General features: G+C 33.2%; 1 protein-coding gene across 1 annotated transcript in view; it reads right to left on the minus strand.

Moving 5' to 3' along the window:
* Window positions 1-919: 919 nt before the first annotated feature.
* METTL25 (methyltransferase like 25) overlaps window positions 920-18,746 on the minus strand; it is a gene marked incomplete at its 3' end in the record, with an annotated part of 75,930 nt that continues 58,103 nt past the window's right edge. Inside the window, exons 9-12 of the mRNA XM_080705495.1 lie at window positions 9,655-9,748; window positions 3,420-3,494; window positions 2,515-2,586; window positions 920-1,012 (exon numbers count right to left, since the gene is read on the minus strand). Of these exons, the coding sequence (XP_080561621.1) occupies window positions 920-1,012; window positions 2,515-2,586; window positions 3,420-3,494; window positions 9,655-9,748 (334 nt within the window). The remainder of the gene's footprint in view (window positions 1,013-2,514; window positions 2,587-3,419; window positions 3,495-9,654; window positions 9,749-18,746) is intronic.

Below are 18,746 nucleotides of genomic sequence, written 5' to 3' on the forward strand. Positions count from 1 at the left end.
CAAGACAATTCCTTTGAGTGCTAACCCATTCTTTATTTTAGTAAGATAAATAGCTCTAAAAGTCCTTAAATAAATATTTCACTTATATACATTCATTTAAGGGAAGAGAATATTACCTGTGTAATTTAGACTAAAACACTATAAAAATATGCTTTATATTAGGCACTTTTTATAACTGGCCTGGTTCCTGAGTATTTCTTTTCTTCAAATGTGGACTTTTCCTTCCTGGAAACATAAGAAGCACTTCCAAAGCATGGGAAGAATGAAAATAATCCTCAGCATTTGACTATATCTACACTTGCACCTTTCATCTTTTTTAAGCAAAAGTCAAACTGTGATACATAAGCCAGGCGTGGTGGCGCACGCTTGTAATCCCAGCATTCAGGAGGCTGAGACCGGAGGATCGCGGTTCGTGGACAGCCTCAGCTACTTAGTGAGGCCCTCCGCAACTCAGTGAGACTCAGTTTCAAAATAAAGAATAAAAAATAGGGCAGAGGGTATAGCTCGGAGGTCGAATGCCCCTGGGTTCCATCCCCACACCCGCAAAAAAAAAAAAAAAAAAAAAAAGGTGATACATAGCAGATATCATGGGTCTCAAATATTGAACATGAATTAAGACTCAATTACAATGCCCTATTGATATCATAGAGTTATATACAGAATATATACTAAATTATTTATAATATTTATTATAAAATATAAAATTTGATATTAATATTTCACAAGATCTTTTATTATATTCTTTGACAATGGAAAAATGGATTATGACCTTCTGTTTTTAGCCATTATTTTATTTTTGTTGAAAATATATAGCAATATCTTTGAAGTTATTTACATGGCAGGATATATATGTTTAGAAAATCAATCTTAGCAACAAGTCCCACATGTAAATACAACTAATCATTTGCTTCAACTGAAATCACTGCTGCTTCTTCAGAGCAATAACAGCATAACATCTGGGAGATTTCACAGGATCAAACAACTTCACCAGTGCAGACCATGCAATATCTTCCTGCAAATTGATAAGTAATTTAGATATACAACCACTTGTTGAACAAAACAGATGAGAGATGAACTAGACTACATATTTTAATAAAAACTACATAAAAACTATATAAAATAATGTTATTTGTTGAAAAAACTAACATTTACAATTTCACTTTCAAGAAATTATGCCTAGGAAATAAAACTGTATGTGGAGATTAAATTACAAGATATTCTTTTATTCTTTGTTGTGATTGTAAAAAATTGGACATGATCAATATAAAATGGGTATTATTTAAACTATTTTATGATGAATTATTATTCACCCTGTACAGTATAGCTAGTACATAAGTGAAACAAATTACATATAAAATGACATTTGTAATTTTGTTCCAGTTCTAATTAAGGTATAAATTATGCATATGTGCATATATACATGCAAAACCCATATGTTTAAGATGATGATTAGAAAATATAACAAATTTAACAGTTATTGTTGAAACATAGGATTATAGTTACTTTTCTTTTATATTTTATACATTTTATATTTTGTAAGAAACATTATTTTTATAAGATATTAAACTGATTAAACAATAATAATTATACATTTTCTATCATTTCATTAGAATCTCAACTAATCTTTGTATATACTATTTTGCCTAACTATTGTACTTAGGTCAATGGAAATTGTTTTGAAAAGGGAAGTAAGTATCTGTGAAATCAGGGACTAGTTCTGTCACCTATCAACTTGGTAACCAAGTCATTAAAGTGATTTGTGTTAGGTGGCTGCTTAGAAAAGCACATCACTTCAAAACTGCTTTTCTCCACAAAAATACAAATTAGAACAAAGACCCATTTATTGAAATCCAATTGTTCCAAGAAGTTTGTTAGAAAGAAAAAGTAAAGCTCTCCATATGATAAAATAAAATTATTAAAATAAAGGGTTTATAGTGGAAACATTAGGCCAAGTTCCTGAATGGGTTTAAACAGTTCACAATAATGTATGACCACAGCTTATTAGAATCTGAAAAATATATTTTCCTTAAAGATCACTCAAAAAACAATATTTTTGCCATTCAATATGCATACAATAATTAAGGTTTTGAAAAAACAGAAATAATCATTATTGATAAAGTTTCTATACTGCAGAATGTACATCTATATCCAAAAGTGAATTATTAGCAAATTTTTACTAAATAAAATGTTTATGTAATATCTATTATGTCTGGCCTTTATTAATTTTGGCTAAACAATTGTTCATATATGGTGGCTTATGTTCACTGCCTATGTACAGTAATTACCATGCAATTAAAAGAATGTATACTTTATTTTAATAGTTCTTCTGAAGACATCTGCTGTACATATGTTTATATATTACCAAGGAGATGGAATGAATATTTAATCTATGAAAATGTAATGAGAAATATTATCTTACTAGTTTATATAACATACTTTTATCCTAGTTATGAGTAGATCCATATTACTATATTTAATAAAATTTTGCTATGCACTTAAAATAACATTGTTTACCTGCTCTTTAAGGTAGCAAAGTCGATCCAAAAGAATCAATGTCTCTATACAAGGAGCCAGAATAACTTTTAACTAAAAGAAAAAATAAGAGAAGGTAGTGGTACTTAAACAACAACAACAAAAAAAACAAACCAAGTAAGCCAGGCATAGTGGGGCACTCTTGTAATCCCAGTGCTTGGGAGGCTGAGGCAGGAGGATCACGCAGGTTCGAAGCCAGCCTAATCTACTTAGTGAGGCTCTCAGCAACTTAGTGAGACCCTGTTTCCAAATAAAGTATAAAATAGGTATGGGAGAATAGCCCGGAGGTAGAAAAGCCCCTGGGTTCCACCACCAGTAACACACACACACACACACACACACACACACACACACACACACACACGCAAATTTCTTAATATTTATGTTTAAGAAAAAAAGCTACAGAAATTATATCTACATAAATTAACATAGGCCAAATATCCAACACCTATTATGCATCATCAGAAAAGAAATACCACAGAGATCAAAAGTTTTTCTTTAATAATAACAGAAAAAGAATGTCCTTAAAGTAACTTTGAGGTAGAATCCAACAAGCAAGCATATGTGATAAAATGCTTTTAAAGGGGTACTAAGAATGAAATTGATTAAAAGGAATGCTTGTGAAATAACTTTATTGAGACCAATATGTGTTCAAAGGACTTTGAAACTTCTTTCCATGCATTTATAATATACTTCGAGAAAAAATCTACCATGTGTTCTCTTTATTACATTACTGACACCTAATATAGTTCTGAAATAGGAAATGATCCAAAACATCTAGAAAGGGAAAAACAACACAGATTGGTTGGCCCCATAATAAAATTTAATCGCATGGTTTTCAAGTTGAGCAATATATCCAATTTAATATGTTTAAATCTAATATTTACCATATTGAAAGCTTCCAGTTCATTCATTCTAGGTTTATATTTCTCATAGTAGTCCATTATAATTTTTTCTGGCAGCTGCAAGATAAAATCCGTAACAATATCAATAATCAATAATAGTAAAATAGCTGAAATTTATCAAACATATCCTAAGCTAAAATAAATATGACAAAATAAATATGATGTCAATTTAAAACAAACTTAGGTGTCTGAAGAGCTCCCCCTAGGGATATTCATGAAACAAGTCAATGTAATTAATTTTTTTTTTTTTTTCAGTACTGGGGCTGGAACCCAGGGGTATTCTACCTCCTAGCTACACCCCTAGCCCTATTTTTTAATCTTTATTTTGAAACAGGGTCTCACCAAATTGCAAAGGCCTCAATAAAGTAGTTGAGGCTGGCCACAAATTGTGATCCTCCTGTGTCAGCCTCCCAAATGCTGAGATTACAAGCATGTACCACCATGCCCGGCTAAATTCTTTTATTTAAATCTTTGGCACTGATTTAGGTTATTCAGCATATTGTAAGTAAAATTACTAATATATTAATATTATTTAACTTTCAGTTATTAGTATGCTTGGAAACAAAATAATTTGATAAAAATTTTTGTAATAAAAAATTTAAAACACCTAAAACTATGTCCTTAGAGAAATATTCAGAAGCAACAGGAACATCATAGTGGCCCATGTTCATTTTTTCCTTGTTTATTTTTTTCTGGTACTGTATATGGAACCTATGAGCATTCTACATTGGAGTTATACTCCAAGCCCTATTTTTTTTTTATTCTTTATTTTTGAAACAGGGTCTCACTGAATTGCAAAGGGCCCCACTAAATAGCTGAGGTTGTCCACGAGCTGTGATCCTCCTTTCTCAGCCTCCCAAATGCTGGGATTAAAAGCGTATGCCACCATGTCCAGCCTATGTTCATATTTAAAGTAATATTCTTTTTTTTGTGGTACTGTGAATGGAACTCAGGGTCCTTCTACCTCCATGCTACACCTCCAGACCTATTTTATATTTTATTTGGAAACAAAGTCTTGCTAAGTTGCTGAGAGCCTCACTAAGCTGCTGAGGCCAGCTTAGAACCTGAGATCCTTCTGTCTCAGCCTCCCAAGTACGGGGATTACAAGCATGCACCACCATGCCTGGCTCTAAAGTAATATTATTTAATATCCATTTAACTAATCCATCAATAAACATTACTTTCCATTTTTATTTAAAAAGCATATTAATACTATGTTGAACTCTTATACTTAAGGGGTCTCTTTATAGTTCACATACATGTTTCTGCCACCCACCAGTTGCATTTTATAGTTACTAAACTGTTTCTATGTCAATTATATTACTATAATAATAAAATATAAATAAGCATTATATAAACAATATCATATGAATGCAAAAGAGAAAGTTGTTCCTGTAAGTTGAATGCCTTTGTAAATGGCTTAACAAAGGAAAGTAACAAAAAAAACCCCAAAACAAAAAAAAAAAAACAGCTTTTAAATTGCACTGAAACAAATTAAAGACAATAAAAAGTCAAAAATTTGAAAGAATTTATCAAGTTTTCTTGCAAATGTCCAAGTTATTATTTTTCTTTATGTTTTTGGTACTGGGGTCTCACTGAGTTACAAAGGGCCTCAATAAAGTAGCTGAGGCTGGCCACAAACCATGATACTCCTGTGTCCTGTTATTATTTTGAAACAGGTCTAGGGGCATTCTACCTCCAGGCTACAACCTTTTCATTTTGAAACAGGATCTTGTAAGTTGCTGAGCTGGCCTTGTTCCTCCTGTCTCAGCCTCCCAAGTACTTGGATTATAGGCATGCACCAATGCCCTGCCCGACTGATTTTCTTATTGCACTAAAATACTTTTGAATTTGATAAGCACAGAAAGGTAACCGCGAGAAGCAAGGCTTTGTCTCATCAAATTTTTTGTTTACCCTTCCAAAAAGATTTCCCCCTTGGTATACAAATCATACAAATTATGAACCTTTCACCTTTTAAAAAGTTTCATTACTTTTTTAATTAAATGAGTACTTTCTGCACCAATCTTTTTTTTTTTTTTTTTTCCGGTACTGAGGATGGAACCCAGGGGCATTCTACCTTCGCGCTATACCACCAGTCTTATATTTTATTCTTTATTTTGAAACAGGGTCTCACCAAGTTGTGGAGGGCCTCACTAAGTATCTGAAGCTGGCCATGAACCTGGATCCTCCTGTCTCAGCCTCTCAAATTCTGGGATTACAAGTGTGTAATCCCACCACGCCCGGCTTGCACCAATCTTCTGAGGTAGAATGAACTAGACTGAATCCAGGCCAGCACTTCAAGGCAGCAAAAATTCTTAAATCATGCAATTTTGTATTTGAATTAAAACTTTTATAATTTTTTCCCCTACCAACCTGAGGTCAGCTATTGGACAATTTAGAACTTCTAATTTTACCATCTTACATCCTACAAACGTGTTTTTTGCAATCTGATTTCTTAGATTCTTTGTATTCTGTTTGGGCCAAACTAGGAAGAATTGTCCTGGCCATCAGCTGCCTTTGTTCTAAGTAGGCATTGTTGGTTTCCTTTCTCAGGAGATGCCTCTAACAGAGAACTATGTTCTCTTGGTTCTGAGATCTATAACCCTGAATTTTCCTCCTAGATTCTTTCTACACCCTTCTTTTATATGCATTCATTGTAATACATGTGGTTTGAGATTTAAAATGCCCTTTAATTTTATCAAAGAAAGGGTTTGTGTTTGTTTCTAATTTAAAAAAAAATTTTTTTTTGCAGTACTGGGGATGAAACCAGGGTTATTGTACCTCGAGCTACATTCCCAACCCCTATTTTTTAGTCTTTTTATTTATTTTTGAAACAGGGTCTCATTGAGTTGTGAAGGGCTTCATTAAGTAGCTGAGTCTGTCCTCGAACCTGTGGTCTCAGCCTCCCGAATGCTGGGATTTAAAGCGTGCACCACCATAACCAGCTTGTTTCTCATTTTATGTTAAAGTGATTCAGGAGAGAAAAGTTGAAAACAGTATTTTTAATCTTTTACTTAAAAATATATTGTTTTTTTACTTTAAATGAACAAAAGTTGGACATTGTAGATTATGCATAAGAGGTTATGTTTGATGCAAAAAAGTACAAGTATACCTTCAACAGAGACACCACAAATAAATTTTTGTGCACAAGCAAAACAAATACCTTCTTCTTACACCACAAATTCAGTCAATACAAAAATACAATTCATTGGTTGCCTCTAATCCTAGTATTTGGGAGGCTGAGACAGGAGGATAACAGGTATGAGACCAGTACATGGTAACTTAGTGAGACTGTTTCAAAATAAAAAAGGGCTAGGAGTATATCTAGGAGTATAGCTCAAGGGTAGAATATCCATGGGTACAATCTCCAGTACCCCCCTAAAATATTATATGGTTTAGTACAAACATTCAGGCTTAAGATATTATTCCATTCTTTCATCAAAGTTTTAAATCAAATGTTTGAAACCCCATGTCATCAGATAAGATCAAAGAGATTATAAGAAAATTTTAATCCCAATATCACTCCTAGGGATATATATTTACTCATGATACATATTTATTCATGTTATTATTATTATTATTATTATTATTATTATTATTATTATTATTATTTTGTGGTATTGGGGATGGAATCCTTCTCTGGGCTACATTCCCATACCTATTTTTATATCTTTTTATTTGGAAACAGGGTCTCTTAAGCCAGTGAGCCTGGCTTCGAACCTACGCAATCCTTCTGTCTCTGCCTCCCAAGTGCGGGGATTACAAGCGTGCACCACCACGCCTAGCTCATGGTCTCTTTTATAATGGAATTATTGAGTGTTAAAACTAGTAAAAGCCTAGGAAGAGGCAACTCCCTGGAGATAAAAGAAAGCATCAGAATTGAGGCATTGCCTAGTGTAGATCAGACTAGAACTTAGATCAGAACATATAGAAAAACAAGTTGAAAGTGTAAAACAAATGGCAGATGGGGATATTAGATATTAAATCCACTGATCCCTGCTGCCCAACTCCTAGACTCTAGAAAAAGGAAGTAGTACAAGTTAGTTGTGTAGTAGGGCCCTACTTACTAGGCTGTGAGTCAGGGTCAAGGAACTATTTAATCTTAAAAAGACTCTGGAATGGAGACAGTAAATGAGCAATATGCTCAGCCATCTGAGTCCATTTCGCTTCACTGTAATTTATTGACAATTTATTTTTATGCTATTACAGCCTATGTGTTAGATAGTATATGTCTTATTACCAACATATTTCATACACTTGACCTACTTCATCCTGTCTGCAAAAATTTCAAGAGCAAAAATCCTGAATCAAAGCATTTTTCTCCACCTCTTCATTAAACCTCATCATTTCTTAAATTCTGTCTGCTTTGATTTCAAATTTCAATTCTTCAATCTGCTCTAAAAGTACTTATATGTTGTCTGTTAGCAAGTATGAATTTTCTCTTTATTCTTAACGTTAGGCTTATTTCCTGATGGTTGCTAGTTTTGGAAAAATGCCCAACAAGCATGTTAAGTATGATAAAAAGAAAAATGGGCTACGAAGTTAGATAAACTAGATTGAAATTCTTCCTCCTCAATTTCCTAGATTTTGGCCTAAGAAAATCCATTTAATTTGCATCTTAGCCTTCCAGTATAAAATGAGATTATCACTTATTTTATAAGATCATCCTCAGTATTCAAAGAGATATATATATACATTTAGCACAGTACAGTTCAATAAACATTAGTTTTTCCTCATACTGTTTTATTTCCTTAATTTTAAAATTTTTACCTAGTGTTCTTTTCCAGTTCTTGAATCCTATTCAGAACACCACACTGCATTTATCCCTCTTGGTTTTAACAAGAAAACATGAGCAAGTATTTATTGAATTCAAGCAAATAGCCAAATAACAAAATCTTTCTTTCTTTTTTTTTTTGAGCCTATCCGTAAACATTTTTAACCAGGTCTGATAATGTATCCCTATGGAAATGAACTATTATCACTGTAAAAAAAAAAAAAAAAAACCACTGTACTTTAAATAAATTCACTTTTAAATATCAAACTTATCAACTTGGCTTTTAACAGGAAGCAAATTAACAGGGATTCCCTTTCTTCTTAACTGCAATGTTAGTTTTTGAGAGCAAGAAATTTATTTCCCTATCACGTAAGAACTTTCTGTGAGGAATTTGATTTTGGAGTCCTTAATGAAGACATAAAAGTGTGGCATCTAATGGAGGCAAATAAATTCCTTGCATGTGTTGAAAAGAGATTTGCCTAGTATAGAACAGTCCTTTTGAACTCTAGTGTGCCTATAAATCAGCTGGGATTTGGTTAAAATGTAGAATCTAATTTAATAAATAGGTCTAGGGCGACACCCAAGATCCATATTTCTCCCAGATGCTGTGGAGGCTGCTGGTTTTCATACTATACCTTGAATAGTGAAAGGCTAGATAGCTTTGCCAGCTGCACAAAATGGTCTGATGTGAGGTTAATAGGGAAGAAGGAAAAAAAGAAGCTTAAAAAGAGATACAATAAACTAGGGTTTAATTCTCAAGCCTATTCTCCATCTATAACTTTTCTCAACTTTCTATAATGTGGCTTTTTATTCTTGACCTGTAGAACAACAACAAAGCATATAAGTTTGGAATGATGAATCGTCTGGGAATGTTTTGTTTGCTTTGATGTTTAACATGATTCTTTTTTTTTTGAGCAAGAACTTATCTAGAGTAAGGATTTTTTTCCTTAACTTTGATTTTCTGGTAATTTTTATCTGCCTAGGTATAGTTGGTTAGTATTTGTCCTTCTTGATGTTCTCTGAATTTTATAGGTGGGAGAACTGATTAGTACCAGTACAGTTTCTCTATCTAACAAAATAATCAGTAACTAAATAGATAATTGGTCCAGATTTAATATTTTAATTAATTATTAAGGTTATAGATAATTTCACTTAAAATTAAAATAATTTTCTCCCATGTTATATTTAATATCTATACTGTTGTCTTGCCTTTTCACCTTAATTTGATTAGTGAATTGGTATATTTGTAACTCAAATCTTACTATAGTAAGAGAAAAGATAAACAAGAATAAAGATAACAGAGGCTTGGTTTCAATATAATTTAGGCTTTTTATAAATGGAAAAAAGTTAAAGGCCAATTGTTCTGTATCATCTCAATTCATTAACCTATAGAAGTTCTTCTGGTATTTTCTGGTGTAAAATAGTAAGTAATTATACACTGACCTTGGATTCATCTAATTCAAGCTTTTGTAGAGACTTTCTGACATAATCCAGAAAGGAAGAACATTTGGAATATATTTTACCAACATGATGATCACTGCAAAAAAAAAAAAAGGATTAAGTTTTAAATTTTTCCAATTTAAATTACAGTTGGTTTTAAATTAATACATAAAATATTTTAAAATATCTTCTGGGTATATGGCACAAGATCCAAATGTGATCAAAATGTACTGATACTTTTGTGAACATTTTCCAGTGACATAAAGTATATGTTTCTGAGAATTCTTAGGATATATAACAGTAGGAGAAAATATTACGAAGACAATACTATGAGAAAGAAGTTTTACACTTAAAAGTGCTTAAAAGCCTTATTTTAAAAAGGAACTAATAGATGTTTCAAAAGTTTCCATTGTACTACAAAATATATTTTAGTTTTACTGGTTTAACATTATAGCACACATTTCATTGCAATACCTGCTAATGGTAGCAATAATTCAGCAGACATGAGAACTTCTGCAGTGCTAGCCACTGATCAACCATGGTGTGCTGAGTTGAGTCTAACTTGATGCCATTTTATGCCTTGCAGATTTTCATTATAGCTTAAATGAATTATTATAAAATGGTTTTCAATTTAAATATACTATCACATTTTACAGTCTGGGTTGCAACTTAGGCATAATGTAAAAATCAAGAGTATAAAAACTCCCACTACCTACAAGTCATCAAAACAATGAATAAAGGCTTCATTTACTCTTCGCAGAATTAGTATCAATCTGTATGATTAATTAGACATTACATTCTATCAATTCTTCCTTTGAATTATATCTCATATTCCTTTAGCTCCATTTGAAGAAAGTTACCTCAGTTCCACTTATTACTAGTTACAGATTATTTTTGGTAAACTGACTAATAATAATCTTTACTTGTATTGAATTTTCATAGCCCAGATCATCCTTCCATTTATTTATTTTATTATTGCTTTGAATTAATAGTCATTTGAATAGGTATAGGTTCTTAGTATAAAGAGATTGTCTTTTTATGGTCTTTTTATGTAATTTCTAGATTCTAGTTATGTATCTTATATATATCAGGTATGATATAACAGATAGGTATACCCTATCTATCAAAGAAACCCAATTAGCTATACAGTCAGAAAAAGATGTCTTTTAATATTAACTTTCTGTACTTCACCTTAAAAAGACTTTTATGCTTTTACTTCTTTTTAAATCCAAAGAGAAAAGTAACTAATTCTTTTCCAGGAACCAGTGATTCTGATTATTTTATATTATTCATTGCTGTCTTATGGAATACTCAAGACAAAAAAAATGTAGCACTGTAGACAAAATGTGGCTTCCACATTCTTAGACTGGTGCTATCATCTTAATAGTTCTCTGTATATAAAACTGAGATACCAATAGCACTTATTCTGTGGAGTCACTGGGAGGACTAAATTAGATAACACATGCATGGTCCTTAGAATAGAGACATGATGTGAACTATTATTGTAACTATTATTTTTATTTTTAAAATCATTACTAGAATTATTATCGCATTTTTTTTCATTAACATCAAAAGAATCAGAGTAAGAAGTTTGAAAGTAGGTGCTAATCACTGTAAGCAGAAGAAAAACTGTTAGTAAGAGGTTTTATTTCCTCTTTGTACAAATATATAGTAACCACTTATGCAGTGAAATAGGTTAACTGTGGGATTTAGAGTAAGTGTCTTCATATGAATTTCAAAGTGACATACTGCTGGCTATAGTTTTAAAGTTTTAAAGAAATCAGTTTCTGGACTTTTTACTTTCTTAAACCTACTTTACAAATTTAATTAGCCTGGGAAAGTGCCTTTGGTCTAGACTTTGTTTTTCAAGGCTCTCTACACAGCTTTTCTACTTCAGTAGCCTGCCAGAAAAAAAGGCAGAGGTATCTCATATTTCTATGTTGCCTTATTCTAAGATTCCCGGAAGCATCAAGGAAATGAAGTAATTCCTTTACAAAAGAGATTATATAGGCCTCTTCCAACAACCTGAACAAAAGTTACATTCATTTTTATTTTTGTTTGTTTGTTTTTGTGGTACTGAGGATGGAACTCCTGGGCCTTCTACCTCCAGGCTACACTCCCAGACCTATTTTATATTTTTATTTGAAAACAGGGTTTCTTAAGCCAGCAGAGGCTGGCTTCAAACCTGTGTGATCCTCCTGTCTCAGTCTCTCAAGCGCGGGGATTACAAGCATGCACCACCACGCCCAGCTCAAAAGCTACATTCTAATTTTTACTTTACATGTTTAATATAAAGTAAAAAATCTGCAATTAATTTATACTGTCCACATGTATAGCCCATTACAATGGGTTAATTGTGAAGAAAATTTAAAAATACTTAGATTCTTATGGACACAGAAAATTCTATCATTAAACAGACATGATATAAAAGGAAGCAAAGACCAGTCACTGACTTCATTTGTACTGTATTCCCAGGACTTAAAGCTTGCTTGGATTTGCTATATTTACTAACACAAAACATTAACATTTAAGAAATTTCCTATTTCATAGGAATGCCCCATAGTATCTGACTATCAAAAAAAGAGTCATAAGAACTTTATTTTGCTATTGTCATTTCTTTTGGATATGATAGGCCAATAATGACTTAAATTCTAAAGTAAATCCTTGGAAGAGTCAGAACAATTATTTTCATGATTTTTCCATGTTTTTCAGAGTGTGCTCTAGAAAACACTTAGTGTTACAAATATTAATTATTGTATACAACTTAGAAGAAAGGTTTATTTGTAAACATTGGTTTCAACAAAAATGAATGTGTTTATTTTAATAATAATCACTCATTGGATATAGTGGTGCATGCTTGTAAACCTCGTATTTGGGAGGGGTTGAGACAAGACTGCAGGTAATGGACAGCCTTAGCAACTTGTGAGGCCCTCTGCAACTTAGTGAGATTCTGTTTCAAAATAAGGAATAAAATAAGGGTGGGAGTATAGCTCAGAAATAGAACACCCCTGGTTTCCATCCCTAGTACTGTAAACAAACAAACAAACAAACAAAACTAGAGCTCCAGAGTTTACGCTGCTAATGGTGATCCTCTACTGTCTCTTGCCAAATTAATGAACTTTTAAAATATAAAAATGCTCTGGGTATCTTAAAGAGGTGATTATTACATAAAACCACTTTTTAAAGTAAAATTTAAAATTCACTTCATTGAGAAGTTTTTTTTTCTTTCTGAGTATTTTTACATTATTATTGCTCCTTAGGACAACAATCTGGAAAAAGTGTTACAGAATAACTGAAATCTGATTTACCATCTATTATCAACTTTTCTAAACTATTCTTGTGCCTAGCTGGGAATGGTGGTGCACACCTGTAATCTAGTAGTTGGAAGTTGGAGTCAAGGGGATTGCACCAAAACTCTCAGCAACCTAGTGAGACCTTGTTTAAAAACAACCACAGGCCTGGCTTGGTGGGGCACACTTGTAATCCCTGTACTTGGGAGGCAGAGACAGGAGGATCGTGCAGGTTCCAAGCCAGGCTCGCTGGCTTAAGAGACTGTTTCCAAATAAAATATATAAATAGGTCTGGGAGTGTAGCCCAGAGGTAGAAGGGTTCCGCCCCCACTACCCCTAATAAACAAACAAACAAACAAACAAACAACAGTAAATAAATAAAGAGGGCTGGGGTGTAGCTCAGAGGTAGAATGCTCCAGTACCACAAAAAGGTAAAAAATTAAAATACTCTGGAGTCAGGTTAACTTGGTTCTATCACTTCTAATGAACAAAACACACAAAAAATCCAAAAATTAATTGAATTGAGAGATAATCAACAATACAAATAAACAAAACACTGACTAGATAGTAATATGAGCTGGAAAAAAGATGGTGATGGAGAAAAGAAAGCAGATATGATATGTTAGAAGGGAGTGATGGTGATTGATGGATCATGATATAAAGCAGATATGATATGTTAGAAAGGAGTGATTGATGGATAATGAATCATGATAATTGATTTTCATAATTATAACCAGAGATGATAATTTTGAGTCAGGACTTGAGAAGTGACCTATTGAAGTGAATATCTGGATACAACATATGGAAAGGTCTTGAAGTAGAAACATTTCTAGTACTTTTAAGGATATGTCTGGTGTGAACAATGGGAAGAAGAGGAGAAATGAGGTTAGAGAGAAAGTAAGGAGCCACATCATGTAATCCTTTGCTGGTCACAATAAAAAAAATCTTAAGCTGTATTTCTGAGAAAAGAAGCCTTTGGAAAACTGTGAGCATCAGCTCACTTAAGCATATTACTGGCTCTCCAGTAACTGTGTAGAAAGAATAGATTCTACGGGCATAGTAGAATCAGAGAGAGATGAACAGGAGTTTATTACAGTAATCTAATTAAGAAATGATGGTGGGCTGGATCAGTGTCATGGCCTGAGGATGATCGGAAGTGGTAAGATTTTAGATATATGTTGAAGTCTTAAACAGTTGTTGAAGTTTGGGCCCTGGGTAATGAGACAAAAGGAAGAATTAAGGATGACTTCAGTATTTCTGTCTTGGCAACTAAAATAAAAAGGATGACATTAACTGGATTATAGAGTTGGTATATATCAGCATTTCAATGTCACTTAAAGTGATAAGATAGCATGAAATCACCCAGATAGTAGGGTATGGATAAAGAAAAAATATTCTAAAAATCAGAGGTTTGAAAGAGGAAGATGAATTAGGAAATAAGAAAAAAATAGAGAAAAGAGAAAAAGTGAGTATATTGGTGAGGTATTTCCCTAGAATATGAGAGAGAGAGAGAGAGAGAGAGAGAGAGAGAGAGAGAGAGAGAGAGGGATGAGAGAGAGAGAGAGAGAGAGAGAGAGAGAGAGAGAGAGAGAGAGAAATGTGTTTCAATAAAGAATGGAAAATTGGGAATAATACTGATGGCAGACAAAGTAAGATGAGGCTTGAAAACTGACTGTGGGACTTAGCAACATGGGATCATTATTGCCCCTGAAAGTGGTGGTCTGCTAAAGTGATTGGAATAAAAATTGACTGGAAAGAAGCCGTGCATGGTGGTACACAGTTGTGATTCCAGCATTCAGAGAGACTGAGACTGGAGGATCGAGGTTCACAAACAGACTCAGCTACTTAGTGAGGCCCTCCGTAACTTAGTGAGACCCTGTTTCAAAATAAAGTATAAAAAAAACAGGGCAGGGATTGTAGCTTGGAGGTCAAATGCCCCTGGGTTTCACTGCTGGACCCACACACAAAAATTTTTTTTAATTGGAATGTATTCAAGAGAAACAGTAAAGAAATTGGCAGTGTTTTCAAATTGTGTGTAAGGAAAGTAGTGATACAAGACAACTACAGTTGGAGAGGAAACATTAAGGCCAAAGAGTCCTTTTTATTTAATAAGAGGAAAAACTGGTCATCAAAAGACAGAACTGAAAAGTGGCAGATGATCAGAAATAAAGGTAATTTAAATAAAAACAGTGAAAAATGGCTTAAATTATATGGGAATATAGGGAAATGTAAAATGGAAAAGAAAAAGCAATCACAGAAATGTCATCTAAACTAGATTTTAAAACCAATTAGGATTTCACCTGCCAGAGGTTCTTGGAAAAAGGGTGGCAGAAATAGCTAAGAGAATATTCCCAGTTAACTGAATAGATCCAAGGAAGCACAAAAGGTACAAAAACAGTTGCTTGAAAAATGATGAATAATGTGGTACACTAGGACAATGTGTGTGGGCAGCTGCCCAGAGTGTATAGGACAAAGAAAGGGCTGATGGATTAGACTGAAAAGGATATCAAGTACAGATTAAAAAATAGCCTGGAATGCCACAATAAGGATACTTTAGTTTGGGGGTATAAAGAATAATAATTATCAAACAATTTCAAGAAGTTAGAAAAGTGACATGACTGTTTCTTAAAGACAAATGATGGAGAGTTAAAAAGAACAGATTAAAAAGAAGCCCTCTATCAGAATAAAGCATGGTCAGCATGTTAAAAGGGAATTAGTATTCTTTCTTTTAATCAAAGTGAATGTACTTGGTCTAATTAAAATTCTACTCAAGTGAATCCAACACCACCCACATCCTTTTCCAAAAACACAATTGAGAGCATGGTTTCCTCATAGCACTCTGAAGAAATGGCATTATTTTAGGGAATTTCAAAAAGTGGTGAAGTAGACATATACAAAATAAATGAAAGCAAGTACACGTAGGACAGAATGCACTAAAATTTAGTTTCACCATCTTCATAAAATATCTATATAATTATTTTGTGTTTTTATATGCTAATGCATATAGAAAGGCTTAAAAGATCATTTAAATGAGATCCATATAATCTTTAAATCAATTTTTCAACTTAAAGGATACAGATTTTATAATTTCAACATGAGCAGAGACAATGGATTTAACAATTAGTTTTAGTATTTTGAGACAGTTTTTAAGATCTGGATTTTACTTTTCCGATTTTATTATATCAAAATCAAAATTAAAATTCAGCTACATAACTAATAATTACATGGAACAAAAACATTTCATGTTACTTGTGTAGCTGTATACAGTTTTTATTATGAAAGAGGATAATAAAATGATTAAGGGGCTGGAGATGTAGCTCAGTGTTCGAGCTCTTGCCTAGCATGTTCAAGGCCTTAGGTTCAACCCTCAATACAAAAGAAAGAAAAGAAAAGAAAGAAAGAAAATATGCCCTTTTTATTTTCCTGCCTTCTTTTCAAGTATTTTGAGAGATTTTTATATGATGAAATTCCATCTTTGGTATTTTATTCCCCTTAGAATTTCCAGGTATAAGTAATTCTCTATAAATTAAGGAGTTAGTTTTAAAATAAATGTTAAGTATTAAATCAAAGTAATAACAAATACAGTAAAATATTATAATTAAGTCCATGAAAAATTATTTCAAATCTTGGGCTATATATTCTTTATTTTGAAACAGGGTCTTGCCAAGTTGCAAAGGGCCTCATCAAGTAGCTGAGGCTGTCTGCAAACCACGGTCCTCCTGTTTCAGCCTTCCAAATGCTGGGATTACAAGTGTGCGCCACCACGCCTGGCTCTTGGGCTATATAAACAATTAGATATGAAGAAACTTTCAAAATGTTTCAGGTATTTTAAAACAGGATAACACCTGAGGACAAACTAAACAATATGTGAAAGAAGTAATTAAGTGGTCCTATTTTCTCCCTTTAGGATACTTGCTGCCTTTAGATTTTGATCAAGTTAATCTCATACTATAGTTTGGAAGGCTTGTTCCTTATTAGGTTCAGGCATTAGATGCTTGGCAACCTGTGAGGCAATGAACAAGGTGGTGGAACCTTTAAGAAGTAGGACCTACTGAAGACATCTCTACCAGTGCATATACACTGGAGAGTTGATCCTATGTTTTTTTCTAGTAATTGCAAAGTTTATGGTCTAATTTCAGGTCTCTTATCTGTCTTGATATGACTCTTCCATAGGGTAAGAGAATGGAGTTTAATTTCATTCTTCTACAAATGAATATCCAGTTTTCAGAAGAAATATCAAGAAATAAAACTGAAAATCAATAAATGAAATAACATTAAATTAAAAAAAGCTCTGCATAGTAAAGGAAACAATCATTTTGCCAGATATTCCTCTGATAGAAAAACTAATACTTAAAATATACCACAAACTTAAAAAACTTCACACTGGAAAAATAACTTAATAAGAAAGTGGCAACTGAATAGAAACTTATCAAAAGAAGAAATAAAAATGTTAAAAATCATCAGTAATCAGGGAAATGCAAATCAAAACTATATTCAGATCTCATCTAACTTCAGTTCGAATGGCAATGATTAAGAATACAAACAATAATAAATGAGCCGGGTGTGATGGTGCATGCTTGTAATCCCAGCATTCAGAAAGCTGAGACCTGAGAATCGTGGTTTGTGTACAGCCTCAGCTCCTTAGTGAGGCCCTCTGCAACTGAGACTCTGTTTCAAAATAAAGAATAAAAAAATAGGGCAGGGGGTGTATCTTGGAGGTTGAATGCCCCTGGGTTTCATACCCAGAACCCCCCCCCCACAAAAATACAAACAATAATAAATACTGGTAAGGATGGGGAAAGTAGAAACTTTGACCTATACTTTTGGTAAGAATATGAATTAGTACAAACACTATGGAGTACAGTATAAAAGTTCCTCAAAAAACTAGGAATCAAACTACCATATGACCCAGCTATACTACTCCTAGATATCTTTCCAAAGGAATCAATGTCAGAATACTATATTGATAAATCAACAGATGAATAGATAAAGAAAATGTGGTATATGCACAAAATGAAATTTTACTAAGCCATAAAGAAGATAAAAATTATGTCATTTGTAGAAATATGGATGAAATTATAAAATATTATGCTAAGTAAGATCACTAGTCTCAGTCAAGGGTCATATGTTTTTTTTTTTTTTAATATGTGGAAGCTAGAGAGAAAACAGGAAACAAAAGTGACTTTAGATATATGAGAAGAGACCAGGAAGAGGACTAGAGGAGTAAGGTGGGGAGGTGAAAAAGGAGGCTGGATTAAGAAAGCAGTTCAAATAATGCTATGTCCATATATTAAGGTATTACTATCATTCTTACACGTACAAGGGTGGCAGGGGGTGAATTTGGAGGAAATAATAGCAAGTGCTATGTTCATGAATGTTTGTATCACATTAAATCTTACTGTGATGTATAATTACAATGCACTAGTAAAAGTACATCAATAAATTAAAAAGGGGTGGGACCTAGTGGTAGTTGTTTGGGTAAATGGATATGTTGTTTTCAGAAAAATTAAGGTTGTTATCCTGGGACCTGAGTTAGTTTTGACAAGAAAGAGTTGTCATAGCTGGGCATGGTGGCGCACACTTGTAATCCCCACACTTGGGAGGCGGAGACAGGAGGATCGCATAGGTTCAAAGCCAGCTGAGCTGTCTTAAGAGACCCTGTTTCTAAATTTTAAAAAAAGTGTAAAATTAGGTCTGGGAATGTAGCCCGGAGGTAAAAGGGTTTCCAGGAACCCCAGTACCACTAAAAAAAAAAAAAAAAAGAGTTGTCATAAATGAACTCCTGCCTGTATTCTCTTGTTCTTT

This window comes from Muscardinus avellanarius, assembly GCF_963383645.1.
Source record: "Muscardinus avellanarius genome assembly, chromosome: 11".
Lineage (NCBI taxonomy): Eukaryota > Metazoa > Chordata > Mammalia > Rodentia > Gliridae > Muscardinus > Muscardinus avellanarius.